Source organism: Bicyclus anynana, chromosome 19 (genome assembly GCF_947172395.1).
Source record: "Bicyclus anynana chromosome 19, ilBicAnyn1.1, whole genome shotgun sequence".
Lineage (NCBI taxonomy): Eukaryota > Metazoa > Arthropoda > Insecta > Lepidoptera > Nymphalidae > Bicyclus > Bicyclus anynana.
Window position 1 is genome coordinate 6,474,497 of NC_069101.1, and position 18,735 is coordinate 6,493,231.

General features: G+C 34.1%; 2 protein-coding genes across 21 annotated transcripts in view; one reads left to right on the plus strand and one right to left on the minus strand.

The window, feature by feature from the left end:
• Positions 1–9,388, minus strand: part of LOC112049214 (zinc finger protein OZF) — a 20,151-nt gene extending 10,763 nt beyond the window's left edge. For 4 of the 20 annotated variants that reach the window (XM_052887551.1, XM_052887560.1, XM_052887553.1 and 1 more), the window contains exons 1-6: positions 8,759–9,386; positions 3,074–3,245; positions 2,018–2,219; positions 1,851–1,916; positions 789–881; positions 464–547 (exon numbers count right to left, since the gene is read on the minus strand). In XM_052887551.1, coding sequence (XP_052743511.1) covers positions 464–547; positions 789–881; positions 1,851–1,916; positions 2,018–2,219; positions 3,074–3,108 — 480 coding nt within the window. In that variant the 5' untranslated portion in view covers positions 3,109–3,245; positions 8,759–9,386. Of the gene's footprint in view, positions 1–463; positions 548–788; positions 882–1,850; positions 1,917–2,017; positions 2,220–3,073; positions 3,246–8,758 lie in introns of all 20 variants that reach the window. The other 16 variants (XM_052887555.1, XM_052887550.1, XM_052887554.1 and 13 more) reach the window with 8 other exon arrangements.
• A 3,187-nt stretch (positions 9,389–12,575) lies between these two features.
• LOC112049204 (60S ribosomal protein L11) lies at positions 12,576–18,667 on the plus strand. The gene is made up of 5 exons (XM_024087004.2): positions 12,576–12,675; positions 12,915–13,076; positions 14,126–14,275; positions 16,438–16,585; positions 18,511–18,667. The coding sequence occupies exons 1-5, from the start codon at positions 12,670–12,672 to the stop codon at positions 18,636–18,638; spliced, it is 594 nt and encodes a 197-aa protein (XP_023942772.1). The 5' UTR covers positions 12,576–12,669; the 3' UTR covers positions 18,639–18,667.
• Positions 18,668–18,735: the final 68 nt, after the last annotated feature.

Sequence of the window (18,735 nt, forward strand, 5' to 3'; positions counted from 1 at the left end):
ATACTGCGCTTTCGAGTGCGGGGTCGCCATTCTAGCGCCTTGGGACCCCAACGTCCTTCAGCTCTTCGAACTATGTCCCCCGCCCATTGCCACTTTAGCTTCGCGACACGTTGAGCTATGTAGGTGACTTTGGTTCTTTTGCAGATCTCCTCATTTTTGATTCGATCACGCAGAGATACTCCGTCCGAGCATAGCTTGTTCCATCACCCGCTGTGTGACTCTGAGCCTTCTTATGAGACCAAGATAAGACCAAGTCTCAGAACCATAGGTCATTACTGGCACCACTGTTCGAAGACTTTTGTCTTCAGGCACTGAGGAATTTCGACCGAAAAGATATCGCGAAGTTTCCCGAATGCTGCCCAGCCGAGTTGGATTTCGACGGTTCACCTCTTTGTCGAAATTGGACCTACCTAACTGGACCATATGTCCTGGGTAATATGAAATACATAGTTATAATACTAACCGTGCACTGGAAGGGTTTATTCCCTGAATGAAGCTTCATGTGGACGTAATACGACGAAGCTGATGACAGGACCTTGCCGCATACCTGAAATACAAAGCTCAGTTTAATGCTGGATACGTTTTTTTATTATTTACAGGTTAACCTTTGACTACAATCTTAATTGATGGTAAGTGATGATGCAATCAATGTAAGATGGAAGCGGGCTAACTTATTAGGAAGATGCAAGCCCATAAGCTAATTTACTTGTAAAAAAGACGCTATTTGATTAAACTTTCAGGGTGTTTTCAGGGTTGCTGAAAAAAATGTTGCATTTTGTCAAACTTACCTTGCACGCTTGTGGCTTTGATCGGGGTATGCCTTGTCCGTTTGAGACTTCCATTTTTGTTTGTACTGATCCCATGTCAACTCCCATACCCTGCTTACATAAAAAAAAATATACATATAACGCACCTATGAGTATGTATGTATTCCGATTTTATTACAATTTATTACTGCCCGGTAAAGTATATCTGTGTGTTTACCAGGGCTTTGAAATTATGCATGCTCGTTCTTAATTGACAGCAATACTGTAAAATTATAGATCTTAAACATGATTAATCAATGAATAAGCCTTCATTCGCACGAGAGTTTTAAAACGGACGTTAAAAAAGCGTTCAAATATAGTATGAAGTTAAATGAAGTTCTACTTCGAAAAATAGCGTCGTGTTTAAAAACGCTGTGGTCTGAAAATAGTCGTGTTTAAAAACGCTGTCGTCTGAAAATAATTATGCTTGGGAATGCATTTGAACGCTTTTTTAATGTCAGTTAAAAAAACTCTCGTGCGAATGAGGGCTAAAAAACAAGGTAGACATATTTTGTCTATCGAACGGAAGCCTGATCGAATTTAGATAAGTTGTATGGTGTAAGCATGTGACAGTAAATAAATAGCAGATGTATAAAACTTATAGAACATCCATCCAAGAACTAGGCTTGGGCAAGAAAAATCGATATATCAAAATATCGATATTTTTTTCGAAAACAATTTTTCGATATATCGATTTTCGATATTTATTTTCGAGTATCAAAAACGATTTAAATTAATAAAAAATTATCATGGAAATACTAATGAAAATTGTCTATAGTCATTGACCCGTTTGTGGTCTGTGCAGTGAAAACTGAAGGTGAAAAGCCAGGGCCGGTAAAACCAATAAAAAAATGTGCAGTGAAGCCAACCTACATAAAATAAAAAAATATTATTTAGTTGGCTTTAGGCTTGGGCAAAAATATCGATATATCGAAATATCGATAATTTTAGAGAATATGTATCGATACATTTGAAAAATATCGATATATTTTATCTACTTGCCCATGCCTACCAAGAACAGACTTCCCTGAATTTTGACAATACCTGAGAACACTGCCGCCCATCCATATCCATTTCAACACCTTCATCTTCCATGCCTTTGAAGCTCAACTGTAAGACAAACGATCAAAGTAATCAACAACTTAGTTTCATATTGAGACGAATATCTTAGCAATCCATGGATTCATCATAAATCTAGAAACTTGACTAACATTGTCAACTTCATCATCGTGCTGCAACTCCTGCTGCTGATGCTGCTCCAGCAGATCCTGCTGGTGCTGCACTTGCTGCTGCATTGAGAGGCTGTCCTTTGAGTCTTCCTGGTGGTGAGGGTTCAAGCTGATGATACCATGGCTCGAATCGGAGCGGACTATTGTCGGGGGGCCAGTGTTCACGTGGGGATGTTGGTAAAAACTATGAAAAAAAATAATTTATGTTTAATGTTTAACGGTGATGTAAGCTTAGATGCTGTTTGAATATAGTGGCTAGTAGTTTAATAAAGTGTTTTATTATAAAAAAAAAAATAACTTTGTAGGTGGCAAAAGTGTTGGTAGTATAACTGTCATTAGTAGTCAGCACACAGGCTCTACCTTGAACCTGCTGTTGGAACATGGTTATTTAGATATAGTGACAAGTAAAGGTCGTAGCTCATTAGTTACCCGGGAAACCGTCCCACACCGCCTCGTTGCTAGGCGTCCACTTGTACCCGACAGGTGGACCACGGGTGGTCGCCGCGTTGTCACCAATGAACCTCGCGTGGTCAACGAATTTCCGAATAATCTACCAACGTTTGGCCCTAGGTGTGTGTGTGTGTGTGTCATCGAGCTACCATCGAGTGGGTCCACTCGTAGTCCAGGCGTGGGTACCTAGCGAGCGAGGCAATCCGGTGATGATACGGAGTTGATGTAGTGAGCGTATGCCCATACAAATCCATATGAAGAATACTAACCACTCGAAGCAAGGCGGTGCGGAACGGGTCCTGGGTGGCTCTAATTAATGAATTGTGGTCTTAATCACTAACATTTGATTGAAAACATTGGCAAGCACGTTTGTCATACCTGTGTAACTAAAGTAAACAAAAAATATTCTAACTAAGTGTTAGCAGTATTTCTGTTTTCTTAGTTGTGACCTCATAGGCTAGGCTTGATCAGCTATTTAAAGATGTAGATGCAAAGTGGCAAGCAGAATAGGTCACTTACCACCAAAATATTGGCGAACAAATGTAAAATGGCGCAAGTGTACATAAGTCACTCTGTGTTGGTCCTCACCTCATAGGCTCTGCCTTGATCTGCTGTTCGAACATGGATATTGTGGCGAGTAGGTCGCCGGGGGGCGGCACGGGGACCCCCACGCCCCGCGCCACTCCCCCGACGCCCACGCCCCAGTGTGCCGGGAAACTAATGGCGACCTGTTGTGAGCCCCATCCTCAACCACCACCTGCTGGATGGATAGTACACTTATTAAATCTTTATTTAAAACAAATTTCTAAGCATGCCGTGGATGAAAAACTCTGATCAGAGTCCCGGACTTGTGACCAATGGGGTGTAGGATTAAGGAATTCATTTAAAACTACCCACCAATTGTGGCAAGATTCTACTAGAATAGTTTTGGATACCTGGGCCTGTAGCTAAGTGGCACGTCGATTCTCTTTCTAAGATCGCAAACTCTTCAAAAATTTAAAAATGTATAGGAATGACATTTGCTATCGACAGGTCACGTGATCAAGTTGTCGATCAGATCTGTCATTTCCATACATTTTTTTAGTTTTCTAAGCGTTAGCGTTTGTAGAAAGAGAATCGACGTGCCACTTTACTACAGGTGTAATTTAAAACTTGCTGCAGTTCTAGTTAGGCTGAGGTCTGTGAGCACCTTTAAGCCTTTTGTAATTTGCTACAGACGGAACTGCACCGATAGTATAACCTCGCTGGGATGTTTTTGTACACTGGGTAGTCTCGAAGTGCACAATATCCTACTGATAAGTAGGCTTACGATACGCGCTACAACATGTCTTGAAGAGAAAAACATAGTCGACCAACGTACAACGGCTAATCACATGACCAAGTGCGGAAACGGCTTAGAAGGAGGAAGAAGATAGTCGACCAATAGAGGCCGAACCGGAATTGTCATGCTATTACCGTCCGAACCTCAGATCAATTACCATAGGACCTGCCTCGATAGACGTTACCCCTCTGTTAAAAGTATATAATCACGATCTAACGCGTTTATACAAGCTGCTTAAAATTTCAATTTATTAGTTGTGTTAAGAGTAAGGATCGAGGATACATTTATATATACAAATACCCTCATTAGTTATTTAGTCATCTAATATGTCAAATGAAAGCTTATTTTGTTATAAGTTAAGTTGAAGTTGCCTTTGATCTATACTACAGCCTTTCTTGAAGAGTACTGTTTACCAACAAACAAATTAAAAATGAGGGTATAAATCACCAATGATTTCACAGCTAATAATAATCATAATTAACTTGTTCTTAAATTAATGAAAATAAATTTGATTAAAGTTAATATATTTTATAAAACATTTTATAAACAAAACATGCATAATTTAGAATAAATAAGTTATGAAATGACATGCATTTTCTAGTTTCGCCAAGATTCGACCTATCCAACGATACCCCATAGGTAATGTAAGATAAACGACTAGAAAAATAATTTTCAAGATTTTATTTTACGACTTTTAATTTTTCATGTAATAGACGGACCGCGGACGGCCGGTCAGACGGACATGGCGAAACTATAAGGTTTCCTTGTGGACTACGGAACCCTAAAAGACAAAGTCATATAGGTATAGGTATAGGAAAATAATCCGGTTTAAAAAAAATTATGATTTTTTTTACAGTATAAACCATGCGATAAATAATAAATATAAAACATAATGTGACTTGATATTTTTGTAATTCCTCTCCCCCTAAAGAGTTGAAAGGGGATGTAATATTATTATACTTATTTTTCATTACTAAATAAAGTTATATTGAGATATTTCATTAAGCATTTCATGATGTGTACTGCGGAGTAGTAGTAGTAAAGTAGTAAAAAATCTGCAGAAAAAGAATGAACTGTACTTTAAATTTAAATAAATTAATTAAACAAATAAAAAAACCCGACTGCATAACTGAAAAGAAAAAAACAAGCTCAGTCCAGAAGGGTAGAAAGCAATTAGAAAACAGTCGGGACCTATTAAATAATGTGGAAGAAAATCATTCTAACCATTATCTAAGGTCCCGACTGTTTTCTAATTGCTTTCTACACTTCTGGACTGGGCTTGTTTTTTTCTTTTCAGTTATGCAGTCGGGTTTTTTTATTTGTTTAATTAATTTATTTATTTCACACTTTTTAGTTACGATAGATGGTTAATTTCGGAACGCTCGGTGGGCGAAACCGACTCGCACTTAGCCGATTTTTATAATCAATATATTTAATAGTCTATTTTATAACTTCACTTCACAAATATGCTCGCACCTATAGTCATCCACCTCGCGTATTTTGTATAGACAACTAATAAATAACGTTTTTCTAATGGTAGTTTTTTTTAAACATGGCCATCATATACCATTTTAGAATCCTCACAAAAAGCTCTTGAATTTCATACTCATATTGCAATATTAGAAAAAAAAAATTTTTTTCACCTCGAGTCTATAGCGTCTCACAGTCATCTTGTTAATTTTTTTTTTAGTTTCACCTATCTAAGAACACTTGGGTTATTGAGACAAATCTAACGATATCCTAATTACGTAAATCCGTTCAGTGGTTTGGAAGATATGAGGTAATAAAGAATATTACATACATACATACATACAAGATACGCGCGAAAAACATAACCCTTCTTGCAGTCCGGTAAAAATAAATGTACTTTTATGTGATCCTGAATCTTTAATGATTATTGAAAAATTAAGTTTGCAACATTTTCAAGTAAATTTAATAAATTCATTCTTATTTTCAAGTTATTTAACTTAATTTACATGTTTTATTGTTTCTATATTATATTTTAACTTTCTCTGTTATTAAACATACCTGTCTTTACTACTTTTGTGATACATATTTGCATGAAAATATCTGACAAGTAAATAACTATCTTGTGATAGCTATGATCATCCAGAGAATAACTATAGTCTAAGATCCCAGTATAAGATGACCTTAACAGAGCTGGTTTAAAAAATTTTAGTCCATGATTATGATGGTGTCCGTTATTCATGATTTTTAGATTTCAGATTTTTTGCAGAAAACCAGTGTTTGTAATGAAATAATCTTTATAATAATCAAATTTTAATTCATTAACCAAACCTGTGCAAGTTACTAGTATTGATTTACCTGTTTAATTGTTTATACTTGCCTACCCAAGAGTTGGGTCGAGAATAAAATAGTCAACCTAACTAGCTCAATTGGCATTTGTTTATTACTTAAACAAATCAAACAAACAAATGTTTAAAAAGAAATGATTGTTGGCAAATCATATTCTGGACAGAAGCTTTTAGTCAACTCATCTATCTATACCTACTTATAATAAATCTGTAGAGGTCAATTCTGTATATGAAATATATTTTCAAAATAACTATCAGGATGATCGATACTGATGCCAAAAATGCAATCAGTAAAATTTTTGTCTGTCTGTCTGTATGTATGTTCATTATAGAAACAAAAACTACTCAACGGCTTTTAACAAAACTTGGTACAGTTATTCTTCATACTCCTGGGTTATAGTATACTTTTCATGATCAATAGGAGCAGAGCAGTGAAGGGAAACATTGGGAAAACGAGAGAAGTTACTCCACTTTTACAGCAATACTACTATAAGGGCTGGATAAAGACATCTAAGGGCGGACAAAGTCGCAGGCGTTCGATAGTTTTATTTATTGACATACCTGTCTAATTTGATATAAAAAAAAGTTTTCATTGAATAACCAGCTCAGTGAAGGTTGTCTTATACTGGCATCTTCTACTACCATGGTTTTTCCAAACTAGGAACAACTGTATTTTGATTTGCAAAGTACTGTTGCATCAGGACTAAACTGTCTCCAATAGACGGGGAGCAGGACAGAACATTCTAGAAGGCAGCGGCGAAGAGACCATACAATCTGATTCCCGCCGGGTTACCTTTTAAAAATCCGTGCATATATTATATTAATTATTGTAATGAATATATGTATGGATTTATAAGAAACCGGTAAATGTCAAGCGGCACGAATTTTTTTTCTTTGGGATGGCTTACATTCATCAAAATTCCATCCTTCGCCACCACTAGAAGGTGTTCTTAGTATATTAAGTCACCTGTGAGCTTTGTATGTGATAAATAACTACATTGGATGTGAAACATAAATTGTAACTATAAAAAGTGTAGATATGTGTAACAATTATTATAATGATTATTTATAAGGAGAATAAATTAATTAATATCATTATTCAATAAAGATTTTTTGTATTAACAATAATTATTAATGCAAATAAATGTATTACTTGGTTGATCTTAGTTGGTTTGAGAATCAGATGTCATTTAGAAGTTATTTTAATTTATAAATAAAAAGGTAATAATAGTTCCACAACAAAGGCCCTCAACTCATACAGAGAGATGTAGGGTTTGACCTATGGAATGAAAGTAACATACTTATTTACCAAAAATATAATCAAAGGAAAAATTTGCTCCATCAAGTATTTAGAATATTATCCATAAGTAGATGTATAATAATTATTGTTCTTATTAAAAAAGAATAATAATCAAGTAAATATCCAGAATTTTCAGGATCCTTTCAGTTTAACTGTTGAAATAATTGAAACAATCGAAAAACAAAAACAAAATTTTATTATAATCAACAAAATTAACAATTTTAAAAATTAAGTACCACTTTGCTTACATATTATTAGAAAACAATCAAAATCAAAATTATAAAGAAATAATAACAATTGCAAATCTTTTTTTTAATGTTTAAGTAATTTTAATTTACTAGAACATCAATGATTATTAATAAATACATTTAATATTATTAAATATACTTTATTTATAAAAGTTTTTATAATGTAATTAATGATGGTGAAATTTAGAAATGTTTGATTATAAAATCATACTCAATTTACTTTACAGCATAAGTAATCTATGCACATAAAAAAGTAAAAGAGTAGGACCAAAAACATTTTGTAATATTTTGTGTACCTATTCCAATAAGATTTTGCTATAATTTTGATTCAATTCTTGAATATTTCTGATATTAGTTTTGAACTTTAGAATAAGTACAAGTGCACATAGGGCATTGACTGGTAGAGTAGGTAGTAGATTGTATGATATAAATGAATATACTGTACATGTAAATGGTCTATCTATATTATTAATCATGTATAGATAGGTAGGCGCCCTTATCGCGAATGTATGGAAGCATACAATATAAAACGTACAAGACGTTTGTTTATATTTGTATAGTTAACATAGCGAATTCAAACAAGAATGTAAACAAACCATAAGAAAAGTCAGTCCGAAAAATGAAATGGCCGAAGCTGACCGATTGTCTCCACCCAGCTCCCCCCCTGCCATCAATAAAATGGCCAATTCGTTATTGAATTTTGTCCCCAACTTTCAATCGAGGCTGCGCGACGCCGGTTGTTATGAGAAGCGTAATTAATGTCCACTACAATTGCAATGTAAACAAAAACTAGTCTACGAAGCTGTAAATTGCTATTAGTAAGGAAAGTTATGTCATATCCGACGTCTAAATAAGCAGAATGCATTTTTGCGATACCATCAATCGCTTACTTACAGTTAATACTTGTAAACAACTGGCGGCGCTTGCAAATAAATGCTCGCGCTCGCATAAACGCTATTCTTGCGTACTTTATGGAGGGAACAAGCTACAGTTTTTTCAATTATAATTATTCCATTTATATGCAAAATTATAAGTTTCATTATGCTTATTGACTATCGTTATATATAGCAAAACATAGTTTCTACTCACTTAAGTAACGAAACACCTATAAATAGTGGCGTGTGCAGAAACACATAAATTAGAGCACTAATTACACAATTTTGTTAAGATTGGCCATTCGAATTATGTTTTTCTTGGGCACCGACATAAAATGGCTGCTACCTCATTGTTCTGCGCGTTCGTTCGTGCGCATAGAAGCCGTGAACGCTTGGGGACGACTTCTCCGCCAATTAAAATTGTGGCGCGAAATTTAAGGCATCCTTAATGATAATTGCTGCATATGTAGATTAGTAACAATTTTATATTAATTACAAAACTTAATTAATACATAAAATAATAAAAAGGACGTTATAATCACTTGAATAAATGCTAAAATATAGAACCCAATATCACATTCAGGTTCTTCATGTTTGATGTCACTCTTATTACTTCTGCTCATTATTTTGTGCCGATGTCCAACTCCCTCGAGGTGTTGATTAAACTGGTTATAGGAATTAGTAAATATATCACACATTGAACAATGCCATCGACGATATTTTACAACTCGTCGAAGTTTACTTGTTTGGTTTTCTTCCATTTTTTTGGAAAAGACGTGTTGTGCAGTGAAAGTAATGTTTTTGTTTGAATGACGTGACGTTGCAATCTGACGTAGATATGTGATAATTTACCTCAAATTATTTTTAGATGTACCTACCCTACAATTTAAATCTTTTTACGCTGATTATAAAAAGGTTTGTCAATATCGCCACAGAGAACATATATCGCATTAAATATTAATACAACTACTGTTAAAATAAGGTAGTTACTTACTTCATCCATACTCTCATCCATGTGCATGATTTACCAATAAACAAATAAAAAATTAAAAATGAGGCTATGAATCGCAAGTCATTTCACACCTTATAATTATTATAATTAACTTGCTCTAAATTAATGAAAATAAATTTAATTAATTAGCTTAAAACAATTAAATATAATTAATACATATATTTTGAATAACATTTTGTTAAAAAAAATACATAATATAAAATAAATATGTTTTGAAATGACATGCATTTCCTACCTTCATTTCTAGTTTGTACTTTGTTGGTAAACAGTGCACTTAGGCGTATGGCTAAAGTATAGTGTAAATAGGTGTAATAGGCTGAACGTGGATGCCCGCGACTGCGGCCGCGTTTAAATTGATGTAAACTTTCAACCCATATTTCACCCCCTCCTATTTATATTTTCGCGTGTTTTATATACAACTAGCGGACGCCCGCGACTTCGTCCGCATGGAAATCAATGTAAACTTTCAAGCCGTATTTTACCACTTTAAATTAAATTGTTGTTATTTGGGTTGAATTTAAAAAAAAAATTGAATCAAATTATATTTCGTATTTTTTATGATTTATGAACAAAATTTTAAAACTGTATCTCTAAAAATAAAGGACTTTCCATACAAACTTTCAACCCCTATTTCACACCCTTCTCATTTTATTTTCGCAATAAAAAGTATTCTATAACCTTTTCCATAATACGGAAAAGGTTATCTTAAACCGTGCAAAGTTACATTTGAATTAATTCAGTGGTTTCAGCGTGATGCCCGAATAACAAAAAATCACGGACAGACAGACAGACAAAAAATCGAAAAATAATATTTTTAGCTTCAGTATCGATTATAAAATGCCCCTCAATAAAAAAATTCAAAATATCTTCAATGTACAGAATGTACAAATATAAAGAATTCGTATTATAAGTATAGATTCTAGATGGCGCTGTCATCCGTTATGCCACGCTAACGTTTGTTGTTACAAATGGTACCTATAAGTAAAATCTCTAATTGCTAATAAATGTATAGAGTTCGACCAGTTTTATTATAAGTATAGATAAATAAAATAAAATATAAATAAATATAAATCGACAATTTCCAGTTGTGTGTACAGGAATTGTAATAACTATATATACATAAATATATGTCCGCGCGAGTGAGTTAATCGATCGGTTGGCTCGTGTCGTCATGAGACGAGATAGTATAGTATGAAATGTTCCGTGATTTAGGTAGGAAGTACCTAGCACATTCTTATTGGATCTGTAACCTCTTGTTAGATAAACCTTCATGGATTGTTTTGGAATAGGCGGGGAGAATGATTACAGTGGAGAAAGGGAGTGTTAAATAGTGTTAAAAGTCGTCTTCAATCCTACATCCTGGGCAAAGACCCAGACCAATCGCCAGTCATTTAGCTTCGCGGCTCATTTAGCTTTAACGGAAAACACCGTTAAAGATTTCGTTTAAAGAACTATAAAGGTATCTAGCGAAGGGTTGCCACGCAGCTAACGTTCTGGAGACTGAGTACAGTCCCCAGTACTGTAATACAGTAGTATTACAGTACTATTACAGTATAGTAAATACAGTAGTATTACAGTACTGTACTGTAATGACATAATTCCTCGTGATCTAGAAAAAATCAAATAAACTCGAGCGTTTGAGGGTCTGATTCTGATGGAGCCACCACGGGTCAAACTCCATAATTGGTTATCCTATTTACTTAGGTAGTGCAAGGGCTGACGAATTTTCAGTCTTCCTAAAATGAGGTATAACTAGCTATCGCAGGCTCTCAGTCTATTTGTAATATTCCCTGCCTTATATATTCCATACGTTCCTATGAAAATAGATTTCAGTAGTTTTGGAGATCAACGTGAACAGATAGACAAACAAATCGCGATAAAAAGTTTCGTCGTTTTTAGAGGGGATGTACCCAGACTAGTATGTTGGTGAATTAGTGTGCGATACGAGTCCTTAGGTAATTACTAATTAGTGTATGTCGTGTGGCCACGTTACTCGTCCTGCCGCTCGTCATGCCTATCGCTCATAATTTTGATTTCTGTGAGCGCCAGCGCGAATCGAATTATACTCGTAGTAGGTACGGGGCTTCGCTTGCGTGCGTGAAATTGCGTGAAAGCAGTGTGTAGACTGTAGACACAGATTAATAGATACTACGTACAGTAGAGTTGTAGACAGACGCGAAGCGGCAACATTGCTCAGCGCGAGCAGCAGTGCGAGCTTCATTATTTGGTTGCGGCAGACGGTCCATGGGGCCGAAGATGGGCCGAAGGTACAAAGACTTTTGGACATGAGATTGCGGAAATAGGTACATGCAGACAGTAAGCGTACTCTAATTTCAACTAAATTCTACATTGCCACTTGGACTAGTGGTGTATATCCAAGGTACGATTTAATGTTTCTGAGTTCGTTCTCTGGTAACTTTAAAAGACCATTATTGTCTTTTTTTTTGTTTTTCGCAATTAGTTTCTTCAAATATTTAAAAAGTAAGTATTTAAGTAGGTATTTGAAAAAAAAAAATTAATCAAAAATGCTGACTTTAATTCAAAAATATTTCGTATGCGGAAATAGTGTCGTTGCTATGTCCTACGTTTTCGTGTATTTATTGTAGATCCATGATCTCCTGCGAGTACATATTTTTTGGTCCAAGTCTTGTCCAAGTCAATTGTACAAAACGAATTGTTCGGCAAGTTATTCGCCGAAGTAATCGCCCGTGTATCTAAACAAGTACTAAAACCACAAGTCTTAAATATTTGTAATTTTTTAATCTAATATATAATAAGACCAATGTTCCCATTTCCCTTTATTTGGCAGTAAAGCTGCTGGCGGTAAATGCAAAAATATTTTCATTGTGTGAGTTTATCTCGTCCTCCTCAAAAAATAACAGACAATTTTGTTGGTGAATTTCGGCCTTTGGGGACAAATGGCATGGTAATACTAGTGATAATACCATTTGTGATTGGTCTGAGGCTTTAAATAGAAATACATTGAATTTACGATTGTGATTCCAGAGCGACAAAACCAAGACATAAATTAAAAAAAAAAATAAAGCGGCTGTCATTTTGGTGCTTTGACGTTTGACTTTGGCGTTTCATATTTCTTTCAAAAATTTGTGATCATGGCGGTATGTGTTTTCTTTAAATTCATAAATGTAATCGAGTTTAATCAGTGAAAAACATAAAGGATAATTGTTCATATTTCGCTAATAATGTAAAATGTTTCAAGGCTATTTAGTATTAGCTAATATTTTTACAAGTTCGTGAAAAATATAACTTTACGAAGCTTAACCTCGTCGGACCTATACGAATCGTCGAAACACAATTCGTTTGAGTGATAATCGTTAATTGGTGTTATGGGTTTCAGCGTGTACCACCGCCTGCAAATCCTGCCTTCAAGAGGGATAAAAAGGAGAAGAAGGTTCCAAAAGATAACTCCAAAAATGTTATGCGGAATCTGCACATTAGAAAATTGTGTTTGAACATTTGTGTTGGTGAATCTGGAGACAGATTAACACGTGCTGCTAAGGTAAGCCTGTAATTTATATGTAGAGTGAACTTTACTTTTCCCAGTAGTTTTTTTAGCGATAGATAACCTCTTATTTTTTTGTTTATTACCAGTATAACATCACACAACCTCATACCTCTTTCTTACGCGTTTATGAAATAAATAGAAATGATACGAAATGAGGGTAAAAGTGTGCAAGTTGTTATACCATATATATGTGCAGCTATTTTTCACGACCCATTGTATTAAATACATCTCGCATGACCCCAAACCATGCATGAAAATTGTTCAAGAAATGTATCATTATTGCATTATCTTTGTAAATTCATGCAAGATCAATATTTGTATAGCAACTTTTGGGTATTTTCAATATTACCTAGAATTTTAGATCAAATAACACTTTAAAACTCTGAAAACATTAAGTTAATTGATACAGTATGAGTTACTATATAAAACCTCATCCAATAAATTTATTATGGCCCTCGAGAGTGTATTAGTTAGTTTTCCTTTTCTCCAAACTAACTAATATAGAATTTGTAGAGCTTACTGTGCTGTGGGAGACTTAACATTCTGAAGGACCACTGTATAAAAGTGTACAATTATTATGACCTAACAAACTAAGTTAAAATGGCTATGTGGTTAGTTTGTACGCCATAGAAGTATGTGCGAGAGGATTACCAGCAAAATCTCTATAACTTGCTCAAAGACTGGCCTCACTAAAACAAATTTCAATAGTTAATTATGGAATGGCATGTTCCATATTAGAACAGTAAGTAAACAGTATTAAAATTTGGTTAGAAAAACACAAGCAGAGGTGTGTTAGTTAATTATTAAGGATGTTCTTAACACTACACCCATTGGTCACCAGTCTGGGGTTTAGAGATTTTCTCTCTACCACATAATGAACCCTGCACCTGCACTGTGAGATAGGGTAGGAGAAGTATGGTAGGGATAGGGTAGGATAGAGGTGGGATAGGTTGGGAGAAGGGTAGGTTTAGGGAAGAAGTTCACATAAGTCAAAGTGAAGCTTGACTGGGTTAGCTATAAAGTTTCGCACATTCACATTACAGGTGTTGGAACAGCTGACTGGTCAACAACCTGTGTTCTCAAAAGCCCGCTACACTGTCAGGTCTTTTGGTATCCGCCGTAATGAAAAGATTGCAGTCCACTGTACCGTACGAGGTGCCAAGGCTGAAGAGATCCTTGAGAGGGGCTTAAAAGTAAGTTTTAGCCTTATTTTTTCTAATATTATAAGGAGGTAAAGTTTGTGGTATTGTAAGGGGTAATACTAGATTTAGTAAACCAATGTTTAAAAATAGGTACATGCAGACAGTAAGCGTACTCTAATTTCAACTAAATTCTACATTGCCACTTGGACTAGTGGTGTATATCCAAGGTACGATTTAATGTTTCTGAGTTCGTTCCCTGGTAACTTTAAAAGACCATTATTGTCTTTTTTTTTGTTTTTCGCAATTAGTTTCTTCAAATATTTAAAAAGTAAGTATTTAAGTAGGTATTTGAAAAAAAAAATTTAATCAAAAATGCTGACTTTAATTCAAAAATATTTCGTATGCGGAAATAGTGTCGTTGCTATGTCCTACGTTTTCGTGTATTTATTGTAGATCCACTTTTTCTCCTCGGAGTACATATTTTTTGGTCCAAGTCTTGTCCAAGTCAATTGTACAAAACGAATTGTTCGGCAAGTTATTCGCCAAAGTAATCGCCCGTGTATCTAAACAAGTACTAAAACCACAAGTCTTAAATATTTGTAGTTTTTTAATCTAATATATAATAAGACCAATGTTCCCATTTCCCTTTATTTGGCAGTAAAGCTGCTGGCGGTAAATGCAAAAATATTTTCATTGTGTGAGTTTATCTCGTCCTCCTCAAAAAATAACAGACAATTTTGTTGGTGAATTTCGGCCTTTGGGGACAAATAGCATGGTAATACTAGTGATAATACCATTTGTGATTGGTCTGAGGCTTTAAATAGAAATACATTGAATTTACGATTGTGATTCCAGAGCGACAAAACCAAGACATAAATTAAAAAAAAAAATAAAGCGGCTGTCATTTTGGTGCTTTGACGTTGACGTTTGCTTTGGCGTTTCATATTTCTTTCAAAAATTTGTGATCATTGTAAGGGGTAATACTAGATTTAGTAAACCAATGTTTAAAAATTCTTTTACCTCTAGAAAGCCATGTTGTTTGTGTGTATCATAGGCTAAGCTTTAATCCTTGTATTAGAAACAGAAATTACCTGGTTTTAACCGCTGGTATCGGCTAGTTCAATTTATAAAATAATATTAGTATTACCAAGAAATCATGTTTTCTATGTGGGCATTGCAACAATTTAGGCAGTAAAATTGCCAATATTTGTTTGTGTCATGCTATCTTTCATTACAACAAGTGATTTTGATAGTGTTTTACTAATTGAACTGTTTTTAAATAAAATTCATTATCAAATACAATCAATTAATTATTTATTATTGGTACAAATATTAATGACACAATATGAAAGGATGAATGATTTTTACATTAATTTTTTGCATGAATTATTGATCAAGAAACATTTTATATAGTGTTTTCTTTGTAAATTCATGCTAAAGTAATATTTCCATTGCAACCTTTGAGTACTACTGTTTTACTGCTTGAAATACTCTAGAGAAATGACATTTATTTTAAACACTTCAGACATTTATTTTCTATTTGACAATTTTATTTTAGCCCAATTAAAATGTAAATTTTGCCAAAATTTTATTTTCTGACTTAACTTGAGAAAGACAAAATAATATCTCTTTTGTCCAAACGCAATGTTAAATGTTGCTATGTTCAAGTTCTGCGAATTCTTTTTCTTATCACAACATGTGCTACGTATAGTACAATTATTAGTTCCAGTCAGTAAAATGACAAGTGCATCTGTCACTGAAATGTCATTTTACTGACTGGTATTATTAATCGTACTATAGGCTGTTATTGAGATCGTTTTTAGTAATAAAAAATCTGTTTTGTGTGGCATAAAATATTACTAACACTCAGATTATGTAGTTTTTGTGGTCAGGGAAAAAAATATTTGCCAAAACAAGTATTCATGACATGGATGACTGACTTTGTTTCAAAGCACCAATTTTTTTCCTATGTCATTAAATAATAATTATTGTAATTTAATAACCTTAGTTATAGTTAGTCGGTGGTTGTCCAGTTGTAAGCCAGATCGGTTGGGTTATTTTATGTGTCAGGGCCAACTCGATATTCGCTTTGACCTATAGTTTGAGAACTCTGACACTTAGAGTATTTTTACACTACAGTATTTTTACACTACAGTATTTTACAGTATTTTAAAGTATTTTTAGACTACAGTATTTTCTTGTAAATGTTACAGGTCAGAGAATATGAGTTGAGACGTGACAACTTCTCAGCGACGGGCAACTTTGGTTTTGGTATCCAGGAGCACATTGATCTGGGTATCAAATACGACCCCTCCATTGGTATCTACGGTTTGGACTTCTATGTTGTCCTTGGAAGGCCAGGTGAGGTTCAGAAACTTTTCTACTTCATAAAGATTAAACAATGAACTGGAAAATAAATATTAATTGATTACTTATTGATGCAACTGTTCATTAAAAAATTTTTACCCCACAAATTCAACCACATGGATCCTGTTTCTGTAGAAATATTGGGATAATTAGTAGCCTATGGAACAACATAGTAGTCAGAGAGTGTCAAACTTCCTTCATTTTAGCTGTTCTTCAGTCACAAATAGCTTTATTTACTTTATACATGAATAACATATCAAGTGTATCCTCAACAATCTCAACAATCAATTGATATTGTCTATCAATGTTGAATTAATAGTGTTGAAGTTGACTGTTATTTACTTTTCTAACATAGAGACCAAAACAATTTTTTGAGAATTCAAGGTATAAAAGGAGGAACTATGTGGGAATTAGATGAAAATGTTCTATGAAAGAAAGTTTTCTAAAAAATATATAAAAGTGGGAGACTAGAGGCATTTACTCAGCTATGCAAGCTGCATAACTGAGTCAACGCCCCCGTATCCAATGGGATGACTGATGATGTAATAGATAGGGAATTGCAATTTTGTTTTTTTTTTAATTCATTCATATATGGATAATGTTTAAATGAATCTGTGTGATAAAGTTTGTATGTAAGTATGTATGTAAGTATGTATGTTTCTTCTGCACTAAATTTTTTAATGGAGACCGGTATATTATACCCTGAAATAAAACATTTTTGTCTTCTTTTACTTCTATTATAACACAATAAGATGTATGACATTAGTATGTTGCACATTTGTTCAAGAGTGCAGATTTATTATCTTTGCTCTGTAAAGTATGTGCCATAGCAATCTTTTCTTTTAATAGAGAATAATTTTAATATTTCTTTTCTAATGAAGCAAAGGTACAATTTAAAATGAAAAATTAACTTAAAATTATTTCTAAAAATTTGACCTGCATTCAATTTGAATACATTTGATGTTTAATGGTTTCCCATTAAACTTTGACTGGGTGTGCCTCTGATTAGTGATGGGCATAACACCTTGACTGAAATATACACCTGCCAAGTCAGTCAGTGCCACCGTAGACTGCATTGTCACTTTAAGTAAGCCTAGCAAGCAACAACCACATATCTTATGAAGAGAAAAAGACATATTATTCATCAACAGCAGCAGAGTTCAAATATCTCATTGAGATATGAAGAAAGAAGGAAGATATTTTCAATATGCCTCCATTGGCTTACAATTTTTTTTTTTCGTTTCAAGATATATCTTGTGGCACACTTTGTAGGCAAACAGGAGATCTTACAGCTACTAATTTAATTATTGTTGAACAAAATAAATCATTTAGGGCCAGTTTCACCACCTTCTGGTATATGTGTCAGATAGCTTATTTACAAAGGAGATGGTCCAAAATTGTATGGAGCCCAGGATCAGTCATTGTACCCTAGCGGAAATAAAAAAGATTTTTTTTTTTAACTATTTTTGATTATACAAATCGACGAATTTACTTCAATTCTTTCGAAATAATATTCATTATCTCCCAAGAAATGCAACATTAATAAGGGTAATAATGGCGGATAGATGACATTTTCAATACAGTAATCGATTTGACTTTTGTTGTTAATTGTCATGTCATAGTTGCTCTATGGGCGCCATCTTAGTATAACTCAAAACCTTGGGCTTTTATTTTATTTATTTCTTTTTATTTTGTTAGATTTATTCACTAATAAAGTCCATGTATTTTTTTAAATTTTAATGATACGTTGTACAAGAGTGGACCTGAAATGTACCATCGCCTTTGTCTTCAAGTAAAAAAATTACAACTTACTTCTTGATTATCAGATATTTATCAGAGCATGTTCTGATAAATTGAAGAAACTGGCTCTTAGTTTACAAATACTAAGCTTTTTTGATGGGTTGTTTTCATTGTTCTAGGATTCAACGTAGCACACAGGAGACGCAAGACTGGCAAGGTCGGTTTCCCGCACCGCCTGACCAAGGAGGATGCCATGAAGTGGTTCCAGCAGAAATACGACGGTATCATCCTTAACAGCAAAAAGTAAATTAAGTAAACAATAAAACTTTATAAACACTTCTCTTCTTTTATTTATTTACACTTGCACAAAGGGTTGGTTATTGATTTTAAAGCAAAATTGAGTT

Excerpts from the sequence above, each read along its gene's own strand:
- LOC112049204 (XM_024087004.2), top strand. Across the intron at positions 13,077-14,125 it reads GATTAACACGTGCTGCTAAG|GTGTTGGAACAGCTGACTGG; the intron begins GTAAGCCTGTAA and ends TTCACATTACAG. Across the intron at positions 16,586-18,510 it reads TGTTGTCCTTGGAAGGCCAG|GATTCAACGTAGCACACAGG; the intron begins GTGAGGTTCAGA and ends TCATTGTTCTAG.